This window comes from Elephas maximus, chromosome 4 (genome assembly GCF_024166365.1).
Source record: "Elephas maximus indicus isolate mEleMax1 chromosome 4, mEleMax1 primary haplotype, whole genome shotgun sequence".
NCBI lineage: Eukaryota > Metazoa > Chordata > Mammalia > Proboscidea > Elephantidae > Elephas > Elephas maximus.
The window spans coordinates 73,149,549-73,167,568 of NC_064822.1; the positions used below are offsets into that span (position 1 = coordinate 73,149,549).

General features: G+C 34.2%; 1 protein-coding gene across 2 annotated transcripts in view; it reads right to left on the reverse strand.

Annotated features, from left to right (window-relative positions):
• The window catches only part of PLBD1 (phospholipase B domain containing 1), a 75,055-nt gene that overhangs the window by 29,926 nt on the left and 27,109 nt on the right, over positions 1 to 18,020 (reverse strand). For both annotated transcript variants that reach the window (XR_007517132.1, XM_049882533.1), the window contains exons 5-6: positions 2,654 to 2,794; positions 2,041 to 2,185 (exon numbers count right to left, since the gene is read on the reverse strand). Coding sequence is in view for 1 of the 2 variants with exons in the window: in XM_049882533.1 (XP_049738490.1) it covers positions 2,041 to 2,185; positions 2,654 to 2,794 (286 nt within the window). In the remaining variant the exon portion in view is untranslated. The remainder of the gene's footprint in view (positions 1 to 2,040; positions 2,186 to 2,653; positions 2,795 to 18,020) is intronic.

The window sequence follows — 18,020 nt, forward strand, 5'->3', positions numbered from 1 at the left end:
GCATGGACTTCCTAGCAAAACTTAGACCCACAGCTGTTGGATGAATCCAATGTTGCTGATACCTTAATCAAACAGCTCTTCATAATACTAATGTGATTTTACATGACTTTTTGTTTGCTTGGGGTTGAGAACAAAGCCAGTTACAAAAAGATAAGGATCACCCTGCTTCACTGACTCCCATAGAAACACCTTGGGGCAAAAAATGTCTTTTGTTCTCTCTTAGTTTCAACTGCTCTTAAAATTTTTATCCATGTACCTATGTATCTATCTGTTCTGGAAGGGTATATATGCAAATGTTAACAGGGTCCTAAGATTCTTAGGAAAATCCTTCCAGGTTTTCATTAGCTCTGGGGTCCAGGACTGTTCAGTCTGCCATATTCCACTAAGATTTCAAAGCAGTGTAAGCAATGTCCAAACGTTGCATTTTATAGTAAATAAGAGGAAGAGTAAGAACATTTGACATGTCTCAGTCTCTTGCTATCCTTAAATTTCAGTCTAACTGAACATAAAAGAATCAAAGGACTCAAATAGAGGAGTCTTCCTTGATCCTAAAATAATTAAGTAAACTAAGACAAAGAGGAAAACAAAGCAGCTCCAAAGGAAGGACCAGATTATAAGGACAGAAAACTATTGTGTTATACCCTTGTGTCAACACTCAGATGGGGCAATGATACTCTGTCGAAGTTAGATAGATAGGACAGACGGTTGGTATAACCACTCCATAAGTTATGGGTTTGGAATAAAAGGTCAGAAGAATTCACGCTGCCTTCTTGTTGGACTAGATGTTTTGTAAACATTCTCCCCTTGCCTTTGCTCATGACATTTCCTGGAAACTTTGCAAAACCAAAAGCAAGGAGCCAATTACAATTAGCAGACATACTCTATTTGGTTTTCAGAGTGGGTTTTATTTTTTAAAAAATCCTTATTTCTATCTTCTCTTAAGTTAGAAGATCTGGAAACACTGATTTCCGTATTCCTGGATGACAATAATCAGTGGGAGTGGGGTAGTTGGCCTCTTCTCCATGGGTCCCCTGTTTGCTACAATTGTTTCCATTTTATATTTTCTTATACCAAAAAAGAAAAACAACCAAAAACCTGTTGCTTTTGAGTCGATTTCGACTCATAGTGACCCTATAGGACAGGGTAGAACTGTCCCATAGGGTTTCCAAGGAGCACCTGGTGGATTCGAACTACCAACCTTTTGGTTAACAGTCATAGCTCTTAACCACTACACCACCAGGGTTTCCTTTCTTATACCAGCCCCTTTATTCATTTACATCACCTGCCTGTCTCCTTTGGACATAGGAGTTTGCAATCCCTGCTCTACAGAGACAGCCCTCCCCATCCATCTCTACCTGTTGATTTTCTAGCTATTATTCATGGTCCATCTCAAATGACAACCTTCTCTTTCCTTTCCCCAATAATCAGAGGTAAGTTCTTCCTCTTTTTAACACAACATTTGAAATACTTCTTTTGTAGTATACACAGTATGCAGTAATATTATTATTCTTATTTGTATTGTACATATCTCATCCTTCTGACTGTACTGTAAGGTTTACAGGCTTACATATTCATTCATTCATTCAGCAGAATTGTATTATATTAAGTACTAGGTGCCACACACTAGGCTAAGTGCTATGGATATTGCAATGAATAAGAGAAACAGAATGCAGTCCCTCTGGGAGCTACTGAGAGCAGGAACTGTCTCTTCCTCTTCTTCGCTTCCACTGCAGAGCCTAGAAGAGTGCCTTGCACTTAATAAATAGTTGGCATTTGTGATGTGAATTTAGAAGTATCATTTACACTTACAAAGTGTCTTCTACTTGGCAACTCTATTAACCCAGATTATATCATTTCTATTAAATAAAAGTATTAAAGCTATATTTCTTCAAGAGGAAGTCTAAAAATAAGAATTTTCATTAAGGTATACTAACCACTAAACATTTCTTCTTTCTCTCCTATTGCTCTGAATCACCATTTTATTCTATAGTGTACTCAAAGTACTCAGGTGTACTCTGATGTCCCTCTAAATTCATTTACCTGGGTAACTGCTGAAAGAGAGACGTTTACTGCTGGTGTCTTTATCTTTGATGTTGAAATTCCAGTGTTTATATATCCTCAGCATGGCTGCATACGTGTACCAACTTGAGTGAGCAAAAAAGATATTCTCAAATCCAGGAAGAACCTATGACCAGAATAACAGTGAATAACACAGAGGCATATAGATAACTGACTACAATTTTAAGTGTAGAAAGCATACAGGGGTTGTGTCAATTCAGGAATTTTTCTGCAACTCTTTGCTTAAAACCCAAGTGACTATTGCTATATTTATTACTGGAAAATGTGGCCAAGGAGTCCAACATTAACCTTTAATGTACACAAAACAGATAGACTCCATCCTTTTAAAATTCAGGAAATGGCAGGTGCATCAAGCATGAAAGAAATGGTAGAACAAACAGAGATGACCTCATGTACTTCCAATTCCCTCCATTGAAGTTCCTTCTAGTTTTGAACTTCTGTGATATAGGAACCCAGGAGCTGGCAAACAGCTATAGGTAGGGGTGATAAGATTTTGCCACAATTTGGGTAACATACAGAAAGAGTCTGTGTGACCAGAAAGAGGGAGAAAGAGGGGTTGTTTTGTATAGTTTACCTTAATGAGAGCAGAGCAATGTCCCATTTCCGGTCTGTGTATAAACTTCAGGTTACTGCTTTTTGTGAGAAAGAATGAGGGAATCAGATCCAACAGATCTCCAACAGCATTCAGGAACTGAATCTGGAAAAAGGTCAGGGGCTGGGAGAGGACAAGGACTGCACTTAACATCAATTTGTGACAGTCAGATGTCATTTTCTATTTTTCCCCTGGCTAAGGATCCATTAAATTATTCCTTGGAAAAGTCCCTAATGTAACCAATATACTAGACTTTATTGTAGCTTATAAAATAATTTTTTATTCCTTTTTATAGTTCATAAGAGATGTTTTAGCATGTTTCCGTATACACAGGTTTTGGGAGTGTTTCTTTTGACAGCAAAACAAACTGAGCCTTCTGTTTACATTCCTCTACAGCAGAGTTTCTTAATATCAGTGCTATTGACATTTGCACTGGATAATCTTTGTTGGGGGGGGTGTGGTGGGGCTGTAAGATATTTAGCAGCAACCCTGGCCTGTACTTATTAGATATCAGTAGCATTCCCCAGTTTTGACAACAAGCAATATGTCCAGACATTGCCAAATATCCCCTGGGTGAGGGGGAATTACCCCCAGCTGAGAACCATTGATTTACAGGAAAAATATTCAACTAAGACGTTTTTTATTTTGGTTGTGTGTTTAATGTAGGATGAACTGACTTGATAGCATTAACCTAAAGCAATTATCAGACTTACACTTGAATGCGAACTTTTTGTTAACTAGACAGCACTGCTCCAGCAAGAGTAAAAATTTAATACTCAATCCACAAGAGTAGACCAGGACTAGGCCTCTATTAACTCTAAAAAGTTAATTCTTGGGAAGAGTGGGTGGGAAGACAAACAATGATGTTTTAACCAAAACAAATAAATAAAATTAACCCAATTAGTTATTTATATATTCTTTTTGCCCTCCTTTAAAAAAAATAAGTGATACATTCATGTTTTGAAATTAAAAAGATTATGAAGTCTGATGAAGAGCTTTGCAAAACTAAAACCCTTGGTATGACTGGGACTTCTAGCTAAGGTCTGAGCCTAATCCTTTCTTGTCCTAAGTGACTCCATCTTGGAGTTCTCTGTCATACAATGCCACTTGTCATGTTAAGTGTTTTTACTTCCCTATTCTGCTAGAGGAAGTGCTTGCTGTTAGAAATGGCTGATGTTAAAAAAAAAAAAAAAAAAGATAATTCAAGAACTATACAGGTGTGAAACATGTGACTCTGCCTATTATGCCAGTTCTCAGAAAAAGCCACCTTCACCCTCCCTTGAAAAATGTTTTTCTGGCCTGTGCTTAGGTCCTTACAAAGCCTTGTATTTTTTTTTTTTTTTTAATCTTGTTCAGCTGAAACGCAAGGGGGACTTAACCTCCTTAAAACTTATAATTAGAATAAACTAATATTACTAAGCTAGGGCTTTTCTGTATCATCTAAAGCCATCCGTGCAAAAGATGTCAACACATTGCCAGAATGGTCAACCAAGGCATTGCCACCTACAGTTTTGTATATATTGACAAATCAAAATTGTTTTAGCTGTATTGTGCCGTTTGCAGTTTTTTTCCTTTGTAAGTCTTTGTATTACATTGCCCCCCACCCCCTGGAACACACTGTTGGATTTCTCTGAGCATTGTATCTCCCCATTTTGCAGAACACTTTCTTTGCCGTAATAAAACTCTTTGTTTTTAAACCTCAACAGAAGTATGGTGTTTATACTACAACATTTGGTGTCAGAAGTGGGATCCATAGGCAACTCCCTCTGACACCCTCCCCCACCCCCCGCCAAAACTGTGAAAATGGGCTCTGGATCCAGCTGAGTCAATCAGACTCTCCTTTTTCCACGGACCTTTGGGGACCATCTGGGTGAGTACCTCTTGGATAGAACCGCTGCATCCTTGAACTGAGGCCTCTGAGTTTTATTACTGGTGCACTTTTATTCTTATTAGCTTATTTTCATTAGTATTTGCTCACTTCCAATCTTAATTTAGCCTGAATTTGTTTTCCCTTTTCTCCCTGTTCTGGTTCTGACAGAGGTAACTCTACTCCTTGAGTCTTGGTCTGCTTGCAAGTCTGGGTCTAAGTTCTCCACTCAAAAGTTTGGGTGCCTTTGATTGCAAGACAACAATCAAGAGTAATTCTCTGCCCTCCACTGGGACACCATTAGAGGAAATTGATTGTCTACTTCCAGGTTTGGGTTGAGTGTTTCCATCTGCAAGTCCAGGCACTTTGGTCAGAATAGTTTGTCCACCTCTAAGTTCAGGTTAAATGTTTCTGCTTGCTGGTCTGGGCACTTTGGCAAAAACTGTTTGTTCACTTGTAGGCTTGGGTTAAGCATTTCTGCCTGCAAGTCCAAGTTTGGACACATTTTGATTCTGACTTTAGTGCACACTTTCAGTTAACAGGAAGATGGGGAATAACAAATTCAAGAGTGAAGAATGCCCTTCAGGGACTTCTGCACAATCCATAAGCAAACATTATGGTACTGTTACTCAAAGGGCAACTTGGAGTCAGACATTGGCCCTTCTGTACTCTTTTAGTGTGTTTTCTAGTCTTTAAACATTCTGAAACAGGTTAAAATTCACATGTATACCTATTCTATTTTTAAGAGAGAAAAAAAGAGGAAAAGACAAATGCCCAGTATGAAGACCAAGATAAACCACCCATATGGAAAACTTTCGACATGTCTAATCTATTTTTTCTATTTTTGCAGTAAATAAGAGTTTCTGTACCAGGAGGCATCTGAAACAACAGGACACTAAAATTGCCTCCCTAAAAGATTAAAATCTCAAGCACCTGTTACTCCTCTGTCTCCTTTGCTTTTAGTTCACTGTGTGTACAACCTGATGAGTTTCCAGCAGCTGAATTTTCAGAAGCCGAGCCTTCAAGGCTAGAATTTGAGATTTTCAAAACTAGCCCTTGAGGTTTTGGAAGCTGAGCCTTTAGAACTAAAGTCTGTGTGAATAGAGCTAATTTACGGCTGCTAATCATTTTCATTTTTAAACTGCTCAAAAGTTGTGACTTCTGCTTCTATAGCTGGAAACAGCTGGAAAGTTACTTTCAATTTTCTAAGTGCACAAAAATCTTTTCACATGCTTTTCATAAAAAAGCCTGGATTTCCCTTCTTACTGGGATACTAACTTGGGGTTCACGTTCAAATGTGAAGTAATTAAAAATCTCTGTAATCACTTTAAAGAAACTGCGTTCCCCATATGTTTTTCTTATGTGATGTTGAATATAAAATTTCATGTGGTTTTTTCTATTTCTCTTTTTCAAGTTTCCTGTCTTGTTTTGCTGGCTTTAAGTTGTATAGAAGAAGAAAAAAATTGTAACTCTTTTTGAATCAAAACTTTCAAGTAATGTTTTCCGAATGCTTATATAAATTAAAAAAAAATTAGAAAACTATTGTTTGTTTCCAGGATTTTTCATGAAGAGATATCAGAGAAAATGGCAACCCTGAAATGGTTCAAACAGTTCCTTTTGTAGTTTATAGTGTCTAAAGTTCTTCTTAACTTTTTAACAATACATGTGGTATAGCTTTTTTGTTTTGTTTGTTTAAGTGTGATATGTAAGTTTCATCTTGTCTCAGAAAGCCATAAATTAAACTTTCAATAACGTAAAGTGGTCCATTTAAAAAAGAGCACCAAAAAGATAAATTATTCATTTGGTACAACAGGACTTTTAAATTATTACTTCTTCACAGGATTCTATAACATGTAAAAGAAAAAAATAATAATTTCTCACCTCCAGATGGTATTATTCTAATTTGTTTAATAATAAGTAAGTACTTATACAGATTAAACAGCTAAAATTAATGAGTCTCAAATGAAAATCCTAGCCTAACAAAATTTTTATGTCAACCTTAAAAGTAAAACTTTTCCAAGTAACTTAAGCTAGATATTATATAAGGTATGTTTTATTTAAGACTGTAATTATTACAAAAAAGAAAAAAAGACTAAGCTGCTTATCAGGCAAATAAGATAAATAATAAAGGTTTGAATAAAAATATAAACGATTTAAATAAACTTACTTCAATATAATATATAAGCTTAGACTGATTTCTAAAGCTTTTGGATAATTTATTGATCTTAAAATTAATAGACATTCAGTATACTTAAAGCTTATAAGCTTTTTACTTTTCATGTCACAGAAGAAGGTTCTCTCTCTCTCTCTATATATAAATCTAGCAATAAGTATATTCATTGTCACTTAAAATGTGGCACATTGGTCAAGAGCAATCGCTGCCAACTGAAAGGTTGGCAGTTCAAATCCACCAGCTGCTCCTTGGAAACCCTATGGGGCAGTTCTACCCTGTCCTATAGGGTCACTATGAGTTGGAATTGACTCGATGACAATGAGTAGGTAGGTATAAAGAATATATAATAGAGACAAAAATTTAAAGAGTTTATTTAAAAAGAATTTAATATTGTCAAAACTCTCATTTAGTACAACTGTAAGTTTAATGGCTTAATTTATAAAAAATTTTAAGATCCTGAATGTCAAATAACCAAGAGTTGAGTTCTCACTGTTAAACAAACGTCATTTCTTAGTAACTTATTATAAACCCCTAACAACTTTGAAATTCCATAAAAAAAGTAACAAGTTTAATTTAATGTTTTAATTTCTAAGAGTCATTAAGATTTCATAAAAAGGTCACAAAAGATTTGTTTCTGTTTTACAAAAAAAAACTACTAAATTAAAAAAAACTATTATGTTATATGAAATATGTTACATAATTTTAATTATTAACTTAGTCCTATAGTTTAACTGGGGAATTAACATCATCACCCATAAAATTTTATTACTTTTCAAATGTATGAGCATATAATAATGTAGTGTCGTATGAAAACTGTTATAAGTTATATTTAAACCTCTTTAAGAAACAAAGATAATAATTAGTCTAATGGTATTTTCTTCTGTTTCACGTTTTTTTCCTTTTGTTTTACATTGCTTCTATATGTGTTTTAAGAAATATTGTCATAAGCTGACCATGAACACTTTAACTTGTCATCCACACACAGGTTTTACTTCACTACTTAACAAAATATTGCAACGAAACTGAACCCATATCAAGCTTATGCAAAAGATTGTATTTCAAATATAGAAATCTTTGGACTAAATCTGGATTTTAAAAATTAACAAAAATTTTGGACTACTACTGATCCAGGACTACATGAAACCAAATTAACTACACAGGATTGGGTAAACTAAAAGATTACTGTAAAGTTTATATAAGAATGTTACTGATGTTCACTGTTCTATGATGTTAACTACAGAAGCTCCTAAAATTAAAAGAGAATGTATTACTGAAATAATGAATGATAAAATAACTATGATGACAGAAATAGTTCTTCAAAACTGAATGGCCCTCAATGTCCTTACTACTGTACAAAAAGCACCTATGTCATTACTGAAACTGATTGCTGATGCAGAATCTTAACAGTCTTGTTCTTTTCTTAACTGATTTTATAAATAGCTTTCCTTTTGAAGTTTACTGCATTATTATAAAATGCTGTAACAGCCATGCTTAATTTTACTTAAAAAAAAATATTCTTCACAGGTCAAAAAAGCATTTGAAACTGAAAAGCCAAGTATATCTAAATTACCTCCTAATTTAGTCTGGAGACAGTGCTTATTGAAAAAGATGAATCTTTTTGGATTTGCCAGCCTATCAAAACATTAAAAACTAAAATTCAAGTGTCTAACTGACCCTCCAGTCAACTAAGAGACTTGGGCTGAAATTCAAACATTTCTTTCCTGGACAAGTACTAGACGGCACCTGAGGAGACAGCTTACATTCCCCAAGATTTCTGGACCAGGCCTGTATACTTTTCTTATGAAAACAGCTGAAATCTTTGAACTGTATTTTCTTATTTTCATCTTTATACTTATCAGTATTCTGTATCACACCATTCACATCATGTAGTTAACTTTAAAACTAATTACTCTTCATTTAATTCTTATTGTCCTCAAAATAATCTAGTTCTATTGACTTAATCTCATAGAATGGTAAAGAATTTAAGAGCAGAAATACTTAGAACTGGTTTTTTAGTTATTTTGGTCATACTTTTTAGTATAAGTGGACACCAGTTTTCAAATACTGTTCCCAGTTTTAATATAATGTTCTTTCCCTGCAAATCTATGCCCCTTACCTTTAATGCCACTCATGTTTTAATTCCAGAAGGTCTGTGTTGCCATTTTGTATACCTCAGTGGCTATTATATTTCTAGTAGCTGTATTACATTATACTCATAATTATATTCATAATGTAATATAGCTACTAGAAAAATAATAGGGTCTATAGGGTCGCTATGAGTCAGAATCAACTCGATGGCAACAGGTTTGGTTTTTTTTTTTAATTGTGTTATAGTATTATCCCTTGTTTTAGTACCTTGCTTTTAATGCAAGCTATTAAATTCATTACTGTCTACCTAATTCTCATTACATTTAAAATAGCCCAGCTTTTACTTTACATACTTAATAGACTTTTGTCATATTTTAGCTCATTAAAGTTCATTATTTAGAAGCTGAAGTAATGCAGACTTTTGAGTTTGTTTCACTCTGTTTATTCTTACTACTCGAGATGGTTCTAGTTTATAAGTTTAGAATCATTCCTTAGTAATTCCAAGCTTTTTGGTCTTACTCATCTAGGTGAAAGTTACTTAAACTGACTTTGTTGATTTTCTTTTCATTATTACAATAGTTTTAGTGTCAATTATTCAACTACTCTATTGTACAATTTTATTTTAATAGTAATAATTCTTTTTGCTTTGAGATCACTGTGTTTGATCAATTAGGACTAGTAAAGATTACAGTTGATATTTTTGCAATTTGCTTCAAATTTAAAATCATTCTCTTCCTCATTGGCTTATTATATTATTATAATATCATCTCTTATTTTTGGAGTTTCATTTTAATGTTTTGGCTATTTTCTATTTAAAATAACTTTATATATTTAATAGCATTTACTTAAACAGTTTTATAAAAGTTATTACATTTTGCTTAATACTTATATTAGAAACAGTTTTGTTTAATCAACTAAGATTTATACCTTAGTAAAGCTTTCCTTTTGTACAAGTAGATAAAGTTTTCTTTTACTCTAACGTTTGTTATACTCCTAGTTTATATTTTTAATAGTTTTATTTCATGCTCTCAATAAATGCTACTTAGATATCTCATAAATAGAATATAATAATCTATTTTGTTTAAGTTTATCACACCTGTCTATAAACACAAATAGACATGAAGACCAATATTACTATATTTATATAGTTTCCATAATCACATAGAAAGACAATGCTTTCATAAAAATGGTCCAATCAGTAACTGATGGCACCAATTCAACTCAGTATTAAATCTTCCATTCCTCTCTAATTCTTCCTCTAATATTTAAAAAAATAATATCCAAAAAATACTCTTTTGGCTATACTCTATAACTCTAACTAAAAATCAGATTGCTTTATTTCTTGTTGTTATTATTCAAGAAAATCTGACCTCACACCTTGGTTGAGTGTTCAGTCTATCAAGTTGTTCCTTTCAATTTGGCCTTGCTCTACTCATGTACCCATAATAACAAGATTATTGAAGCATAGTATTTAAACAATAGCATGGTGAAATAATGCCCAGCCTCCCTTAACCTAGAGTCTTAAGAACTTACAAATAACAAACTAAGTCAATGACTGACAAAAGTGCCTGCAATGGTACCCAGTTAGCCGTCTGATGGTGTTAGAGCCTTGTCATTCACCTGATACTGCCCAGGGTCTTAAATGACTTACAAGGTAAGCAGCCACCATTTTTAACCTTTGCAGAAGATGGATTACTCCTTTGTGGGCAACATGAGACCAACTCACCCTGAAGATGAGGTCGTACAAATAATAAGGCAATAATTCCAACCCAAAGACAAAGTCCATGCAGAAGAAAAATACCCTTAAGTGTGATCATTGAGTTCCTAGAGGAATTCTTGATCAAAAGGTGGGAAGTGACAAAGAGCATTTCAAAGCTAAAACCCTTGGTGTGACTGGCACTTCTAGCTAAGGTCTGAGCCCAATCCTTTCTTGTCCTAAGCAAATCCATCTTGGAGTTCTTCTTTGTCATACAATGCAACTTATAATTTTAAGTGTTTTTGCCTCCATACTCCGCTAGAGGAAGCATTTGTGGTTAGAAATGGCCAACGTTAAAAAGAGACAATTCAAGATTTATACAGGTGTGAAACACATGACCCTACTTACTATCCCAGTTCTCGGATAAAGCTCCCTTCACCCTATCTTGAAAAATGTTTTTCTGGCCTGTGCCTAGGTGCTTATGAAGCCTTGTTTTTTTTTTGTAACTTGTTCAGCCTAAACCCAAGGGGGACCTAACTCCCCTTAAAATTTAGAATAATAATACAAAGTTAGGGCTTTTCTGTATCATCTACAGCCATCCTTGCAAAAGATGTCAACACCTGCCAGAATGGTCAACTGAGGTGTTGCCACCTACAGCTTTGTATATATTAACCAATCAAAATTGTTTTAGTGTATCTTGCTGTTTTCGTGTCCCCCCCCCCCCCACCAACCGAGAACACACTATTGGATTTCTCCCAGCACTGCATCTCCCTGTTTTGCAGAAGGATTTCTTTGCCATAATAAAACTCTTTGTTTTTAAACCTAAACAGATGTGTGGTGTTTACACTACAAGTCTATAGTGAAAAGTCTGTCTTCTACTCCTCTCCTCCATTAGCTCAGTTCCTGTCCCATCCCTATTTACCCTTCTTATTGGTTTCTTGTGGATACCTTGAGTTTTTTTTTAAATGCTTTGTAAATACAATTTTTTTACACAAACGACCACCCATGATGGCAGTCTAGTACATGCACTGTTCTTCACCTTGATTTTTTCCTCTTAATATCTTTTAAGAGCTACGGCTGCTAACCAAAAAGCTGGCAGTTCGAATCCACTAGGCACTCCTTGGAAACCCTGTGGGCCAATTCTACTATGTCCTATAGGGTCGCTGTGAGTTGGAATTGACTCAACAGCAACAGGCTTGTTTTTTTCTTAGTATCTTTTATTTAATATCCTGAGGATTTTTCCATTTTGGATGTAAAAAGCTTCCTTATTCTTTTAAACGTATTCCAATGTGTGGCTGCATTATAATATCTTTAACCACTATGTTGTTGATTGACTTTTAGGTGGCTTCTAAGCTTTTGTTATTATAAACAATGCTACAGTAATTAATCTTAGACACATCACTCTGTGTGTGTGCAAGTCTATGTGTGGTATAAATTCCTAGAAGTGATTTTGATGGATATTGCCAAACTGTCCTCACAAGTGTTAATTATACACTTACAGCTCAAAAACACAGTAAACATTTGGTTTATTTTCAGTCTGATAGGTGAAAAATTGTATCTCATTGTAATTATATTTGCTTTTCTTTTGTTATATGCAAAGTTGTGCATCTGTTTAAGAACCTTCAAATTTCTTTTTTGTAAATTGTTCATATGCTTTGTCCATATTTCTACTTAAAAAACCAAAAAAAGTTGTCCTTATTGACTATCAGAAATTCTTTAAATATTAGGGAGATTAGCACTTTGTCTTTTATGTAAATTATAATTTTTTTTTTCAGTTTGTAATTCATCTTTAGTTTTTAAAATTAATGATATAAGATGAAGGAATAAAGATGTATATGCACAGTTTAAGGAAAAATAAAACCTATCTCCCACCTCCAAAACATTAGCAGTGCCTCAGAAGTCTCTAATCTCCTCTCTTTCCCTCCCTACCAGTAATAACCACTATGCTAAATTTTGTGTTACTCATTTCCTGCTTCTCTATTGTTTTATTGCCTATGTATGAATCTCAAAACAATAGTAAACACTTTTCTAAATCTGCCCATTTTTGAATTTGCATTAATAGAATTGTATTGTGTTCATTCTTTTGTAACTCATTTTTTCTGCTCAGTATTATCTTTTTGACATTTATCTATTGATAGCTATGAAAACAATTCATTCATTTTCATTGCATATGGTACTCCATTGCATGAATATGCAGTATTATAACATACCTGTGATAAGCATTTGGGATGTTTTTCCTCCACAGAAAAGCAATGTTGCTGTGAACTTTTATGTACGTGGAATCCTTGTACATGTGTATCTCTAATCTCTGAGGTGAATTGCTAGGTTGTAGAATGTGCATTATCTTCAAATGTTTTAAGTAATGCCCATCCCTTTTCCAAAGTGGTTGTAATAATTCATTTACTCCAGCAGTGGTTGAGGCTTCCCAATTCTGTTGTGTAATAAATCTCATTGAGGTTTTAATATACATTTCCCTGAAATTGAGTTTTTTGTTTTGCATGCTTATGGTCATTTGTGCTGCTGCTTCTGTGAAATTCCTGTTGATGTTTTTTACCCATTTCCTATTTTCCAATGGATATTTTTAATTTAAAAAAAAAAAAACTTGTTTATATTCTTTATGTATTTTGGATACAAATCTTTTTTTAGTTAAGTGTGCTCCAAATATTTTCTTGGTTTGTAGTTTACCATTTCACTCTCTGTATGGTGTCTTTTTATGAAAGAAATTACTCATTTTAATTAGCTGAATTTATCAGTTATTTATGGTTGGTGCTTTTGTGTCTTTTAAGATATTCTTGCCTACCTTAAGTAGTCATATTCTCCTAAGCAATACTCCATGTTACTGGGTTGTCATTACTTCTGGGCTTTCTCAGAGGACAAAGCAAGGAAATACATACATGCCTACATATACATATATATATTTTTTGGAAGTTAAAAATAGATCACGTTTTCCTACTCATATTTCAAACCAAGTTTTAAAAACACAGTCTTTACTGATTGATTTTTCTGATGCTGAAAACCCTGATTTTTAACATACTTATTTACTTTATCCTACTATACTGATTCATCGAATTCTTTGCCTCTATATGTAATTTCAAAACAACAATACAAATATTATTACTAAAGTGAGATTACTGAGTACAGTTTTCTTTTTTTGCTGTTATTCTTGTCCTTAGGATTTATCCCACTAAGGATGTACAGATAAAAAACTGTTGTAATGTCCTTTGATATAATTGCTCTTTATGGAGTTATGCCATCACTTGATAGGTATATTTGTTTTAGTTTGCTTTCAATTTTTAGGAATTGCATTTTTTCTTTGTGGTTAAATTTTGTTTTATAACTATGTTTAGTATTTAATGGTTCTAAAGTCAAACCTATAAAACAAGATACATTCCGAAAAATGTACCTTGCATCCCTGTCCTTTCCACTGTTTTTTTTTTTCTCCTTCTTTGTTTTTTTTTTTTTAATTTCTGGTTTATTCTCTCATTGTTGTTTCTTCTTGAAAAGAAGCAAATCTCTCCATCTCTGTCTCAGTCCGTTTCTCTGTTTCCTTCATTCCTTCCTTTCTGTCTCCCTCTTTCCCTTCTTTCTCTATTTTTTCCTTGTTTTTCTCCCTCCTTCCCTCCCTTCATCCCACCTTTCCTTTGTAAAAGGTAGCACACAGTACACACTGTTCCTCACCTTACTTTTCCTACCTAATAATTTATCATGGAGAGTACTCCATAACAGTATATAGAGATTTACTTCATTCCTTTTTATAGCTATTTCATTTATTCAGTCAGTCCTGTGTATATTTGACTGTTTTCCATCTTTTGGCATTACAAATTGTCTTCAATGCTATACTGTATTTTGCCAGTGTATCTTTGTTATAAGGGTCCTAGATTCTTAGGCCAAAAGGTAAATTAATATGTTATTTTGGTAGACCAAAACCAAAACCCAGTGCTGTCAAGTCGATTCCGACTCCTAGCGACCCCATAGGACAGAGTAGAACTGCCCCATAGAGTTTCCAAGGAGCGCCTGGCAGATTCGAACTGCCGACCCTTTAGTTAGCAGCCGTAGCACTTAACCACTACACCACCAGGGTTTCCTATTTTGGTAGAGAGTGCCAAAATTTCCTTCCGTAGGGGCTGTACCATTTTGTACTCCCACCAGTATTTTAGGAGAGCACCTCTTTTCTTCCAGCCTTGTCAACAGGATATGCTGTCACACTTTGGAATTTTTGCCAAACTGATAAATGAGATATTGTTTCTCAGTGTGGTTTAAATTTGCATTTCTGATCTGATAAGCACGGTTGAACTCATATGATTAAGAGTCATTTGCATCACTTTTCTGTGAACTGTCTTTTTGCATTCTTTGTCCATTTTTCTGCCCATTTTTTTCTTCTTAATTCTTATAAGATTTTTGTTATATGTTATGGACTTCAAAACTTTTTGATATAAAGTTGCAAATTTTTCCCTAGTTTGTTATCTTATTAATTTGCTTTTTAAAAATTAGATTTACTTATCTGGGTTGTAGACTTTCAGTCATAGGCGGGAAATTTTATGCCACTACCAGGTTATAAAGAAATTCACTTTGTTTTTCCTAATACTAATATGGTTTTATTTTTGCTTTAAGATTCCTAATCCATTTAGTACATGTCCTAGTGTTAAGTGTGAAGAATGCACCCTATTACATTTTTCCATCATATCTAGACATCCCAAAACCATTTATCAAAAACTTCCTTTTTCCCCATTTGCTTTAAGATGATGTCTGAATCATATACTAAATTTCCATATGTTCTGGGGCCTACTTTGGATTTCCTATTCTGTTCCATTGATCTGTCTGTATATTCTTTTGCCTACACCATACTCTTGCAATTGTAATGACTTTATAATAATATGTACTATTATCTGTTGGGGTAGAGAGATTTTCCTTTGTCAGTCCATCTGAAAATCTTTTTAATAAGTGATTTAAACCCTTTTACATTTATTGATGCTTTTTGTATGCTTCACTATGTGGTCTGTTTTCTTTGCTCTCCCTAGTCTTTCTTTTGCCATTTAGGTATCTTTAAAATTTTTTTGTAGAGCTTTTATTCTACTATGGGGTTCAAGATTTGGTAGGATATTCTGATAAGTTTCCATGGGGCCTACATTTTCCATTTTGCTGCAGTCTCCGGTATGGCTCAGGGACTCCTGGAAACCATATTCCCTGAGGAATACATGTTCACAACATTTGTCTCAATCTTTGTACTTGAAGGTCAGCTTTGCTGGCTACAATATCCTCAGCTCACATTCTTTCCTTGGGTATTATAATTATATTACTTAATTGTCTTCTAGCAGATAGTATCATTGTCAAAAATGTGATGCCAGTTCAATAGTCTTCCTCTTATAAGAGATTTGGTATTTTTGCCTGGATAGCCCAAATTAAATACATTGCAATAACTCTACTAGAGTACAGCTCAATACTGACAGCTCTGGATCAATTTGCCCAGGTACACAGAGTGCACTTTTAATAGATAGCACCATTTTTTTTCTTTTGGGAATTTTTCTTAAATTACAGTTTAGTATTTATTTCATCAGGCTGCTTTGGCTTTCTTGTACAATAAATTGTCTATTTTATTTTCTTCAATTCTGTGTTTTTTTGTTTGTTTTTTACTTTTTCTTAATCTCATCCTCCATTTCTCTTACTATAATTTCTATGGTGGCTATTCTTATGTTTCTTCTAGTTTAGTCTTCAATTCTGGATCTTTTTTCTTTATTCCGAATTCTTTTCCAAGTTCTACAAGCTCTCTTTGCATAAACTTCTCTTGCCTAGCTATACTATTTCATAATGTTTCTACTTCTGATTTATGCTGTTCTTTCATAACTTCTTTTTTTTTTAAGTTTCTTATGACTAATTTGAAGCATCATTACTTTTCTCATTTCTCTGTGGTTATCAGGGCTTCAAACCAATTCTTTTCCAGTTTGACCTCCTGCTGAGAATTTGCATTTCCACCTCAGATATACTGAATCAGAATCTACATTTTAAATACGATCCCATGTGGTTATATATTTGTGCCATTGTTCAGATCATTCTCTTCTTTTTTTCTCTCAATATATTTTATGAAGTTTGACCACAATCCTTTTTTGGCTTATGTTTAAATAGGACAGATTTTTCTGTACATTTATAAGATTTCCATAGGAAGCAAAAACGGATCATAATAGCATTCCTAGTTTCAGAACTCATGGGTTCCCTTATCTGTTTTTAACCAAAAGTATTTAAAAATGGTCCCTACTAGTAGTTTTCACCCAATATGGGGCTCTGTCCTTATGGAAGGGAGTATTCATTTAATACTTTTGAGTGCCTTGAGTGCTTACGGTACACTAGAATTCACTGGTCTTCCCCCAGTTTCTTTTAACCCTGGAAGTAGAGCCTGTGAAGCTTTTCCTGGTTTTACATTGGTCTCAGATCACTTTCTCTTTGAGTGAAGGTCCTTGAGGAGTGTGTACTTGTTGGTCATTTCTATGGTCCCTGCTCTCAGAACCAATAAATATCCCATTTTTATTCCCAAAGCTTTTCCTTCACAGCTGCTCACCTTTCATGGATCTTGCTATGGTAGGCAGTTTGGCTCTACTCACATGTACTTTGGGGTTTGTTGTGGGAGTACCCTGAATTTTGAAAGATTTTGAGTATTTAAAAAATTTTTTTTCTAATTGCCCTGTCTGTTGTAGTGAAACAATTTAGAGAGGTTCAAAAACTATTCTGGCACTGCCATTTTGCCCTCTATTTTTAATTACAACAATTTAACTGCACATTCTTTAGGGTTTTCTACATAGCAAATAATATCAATTATTAATAATCATGGTTTGGTTTCCTTCTGTCCAATCCTCACTACTTTTATATCATTTTTCTTGTTTTACTGCCCTGGTTAGAACTTCTAATACAATGTAGAACAAAAGCTATCACTGTAGACATCTTTTCTTCTCCATTTTAAAGGGAATTATTTGGAAATCTCCAGCTGGCCTCTCACTATCCATTCTTTTTTTCTTCTATAGTAATAGAATCTTGAGCTGGATAGAAGGCTATCCAGCTAAAGAATACATTTTTACTTTTCCTTTCAGCTAAATGTGGCCATGTGACTGTATTTTGGCCAATTGAATGTTAATAGAAGCAATCCCTTAAATGAAAATAATGAGGCCTCCATATTCTATTTCACCAGTTACTGTTGGCTGGAATGTGAATGAGGTGGAGGGCTCTGAGGTAGCCACCTGTGTAGTCGAAGACAGGATCCATGCCACTGTGGAGCTGCCATATTGGCTGTAGAAAGCTCCTACTCAAATCGTTACGTGAGAGAAAAATCAACATATTTATTTAAACCACTGTTATTTTGGCCTTGTTACAGCAGTTAAACTGGCATCTAAATTAATACAGAAATGCTTTCAACATTGCACCATTAAATATATTGTTTGCTCTATGTATTATAACATTAGGGGCATTTCCTTTTATTCTTTGTTCTCTAGGAGTTTCTTTTTTTTCTTTCCATAAATCACAAACAAAAACCCATTGCCGT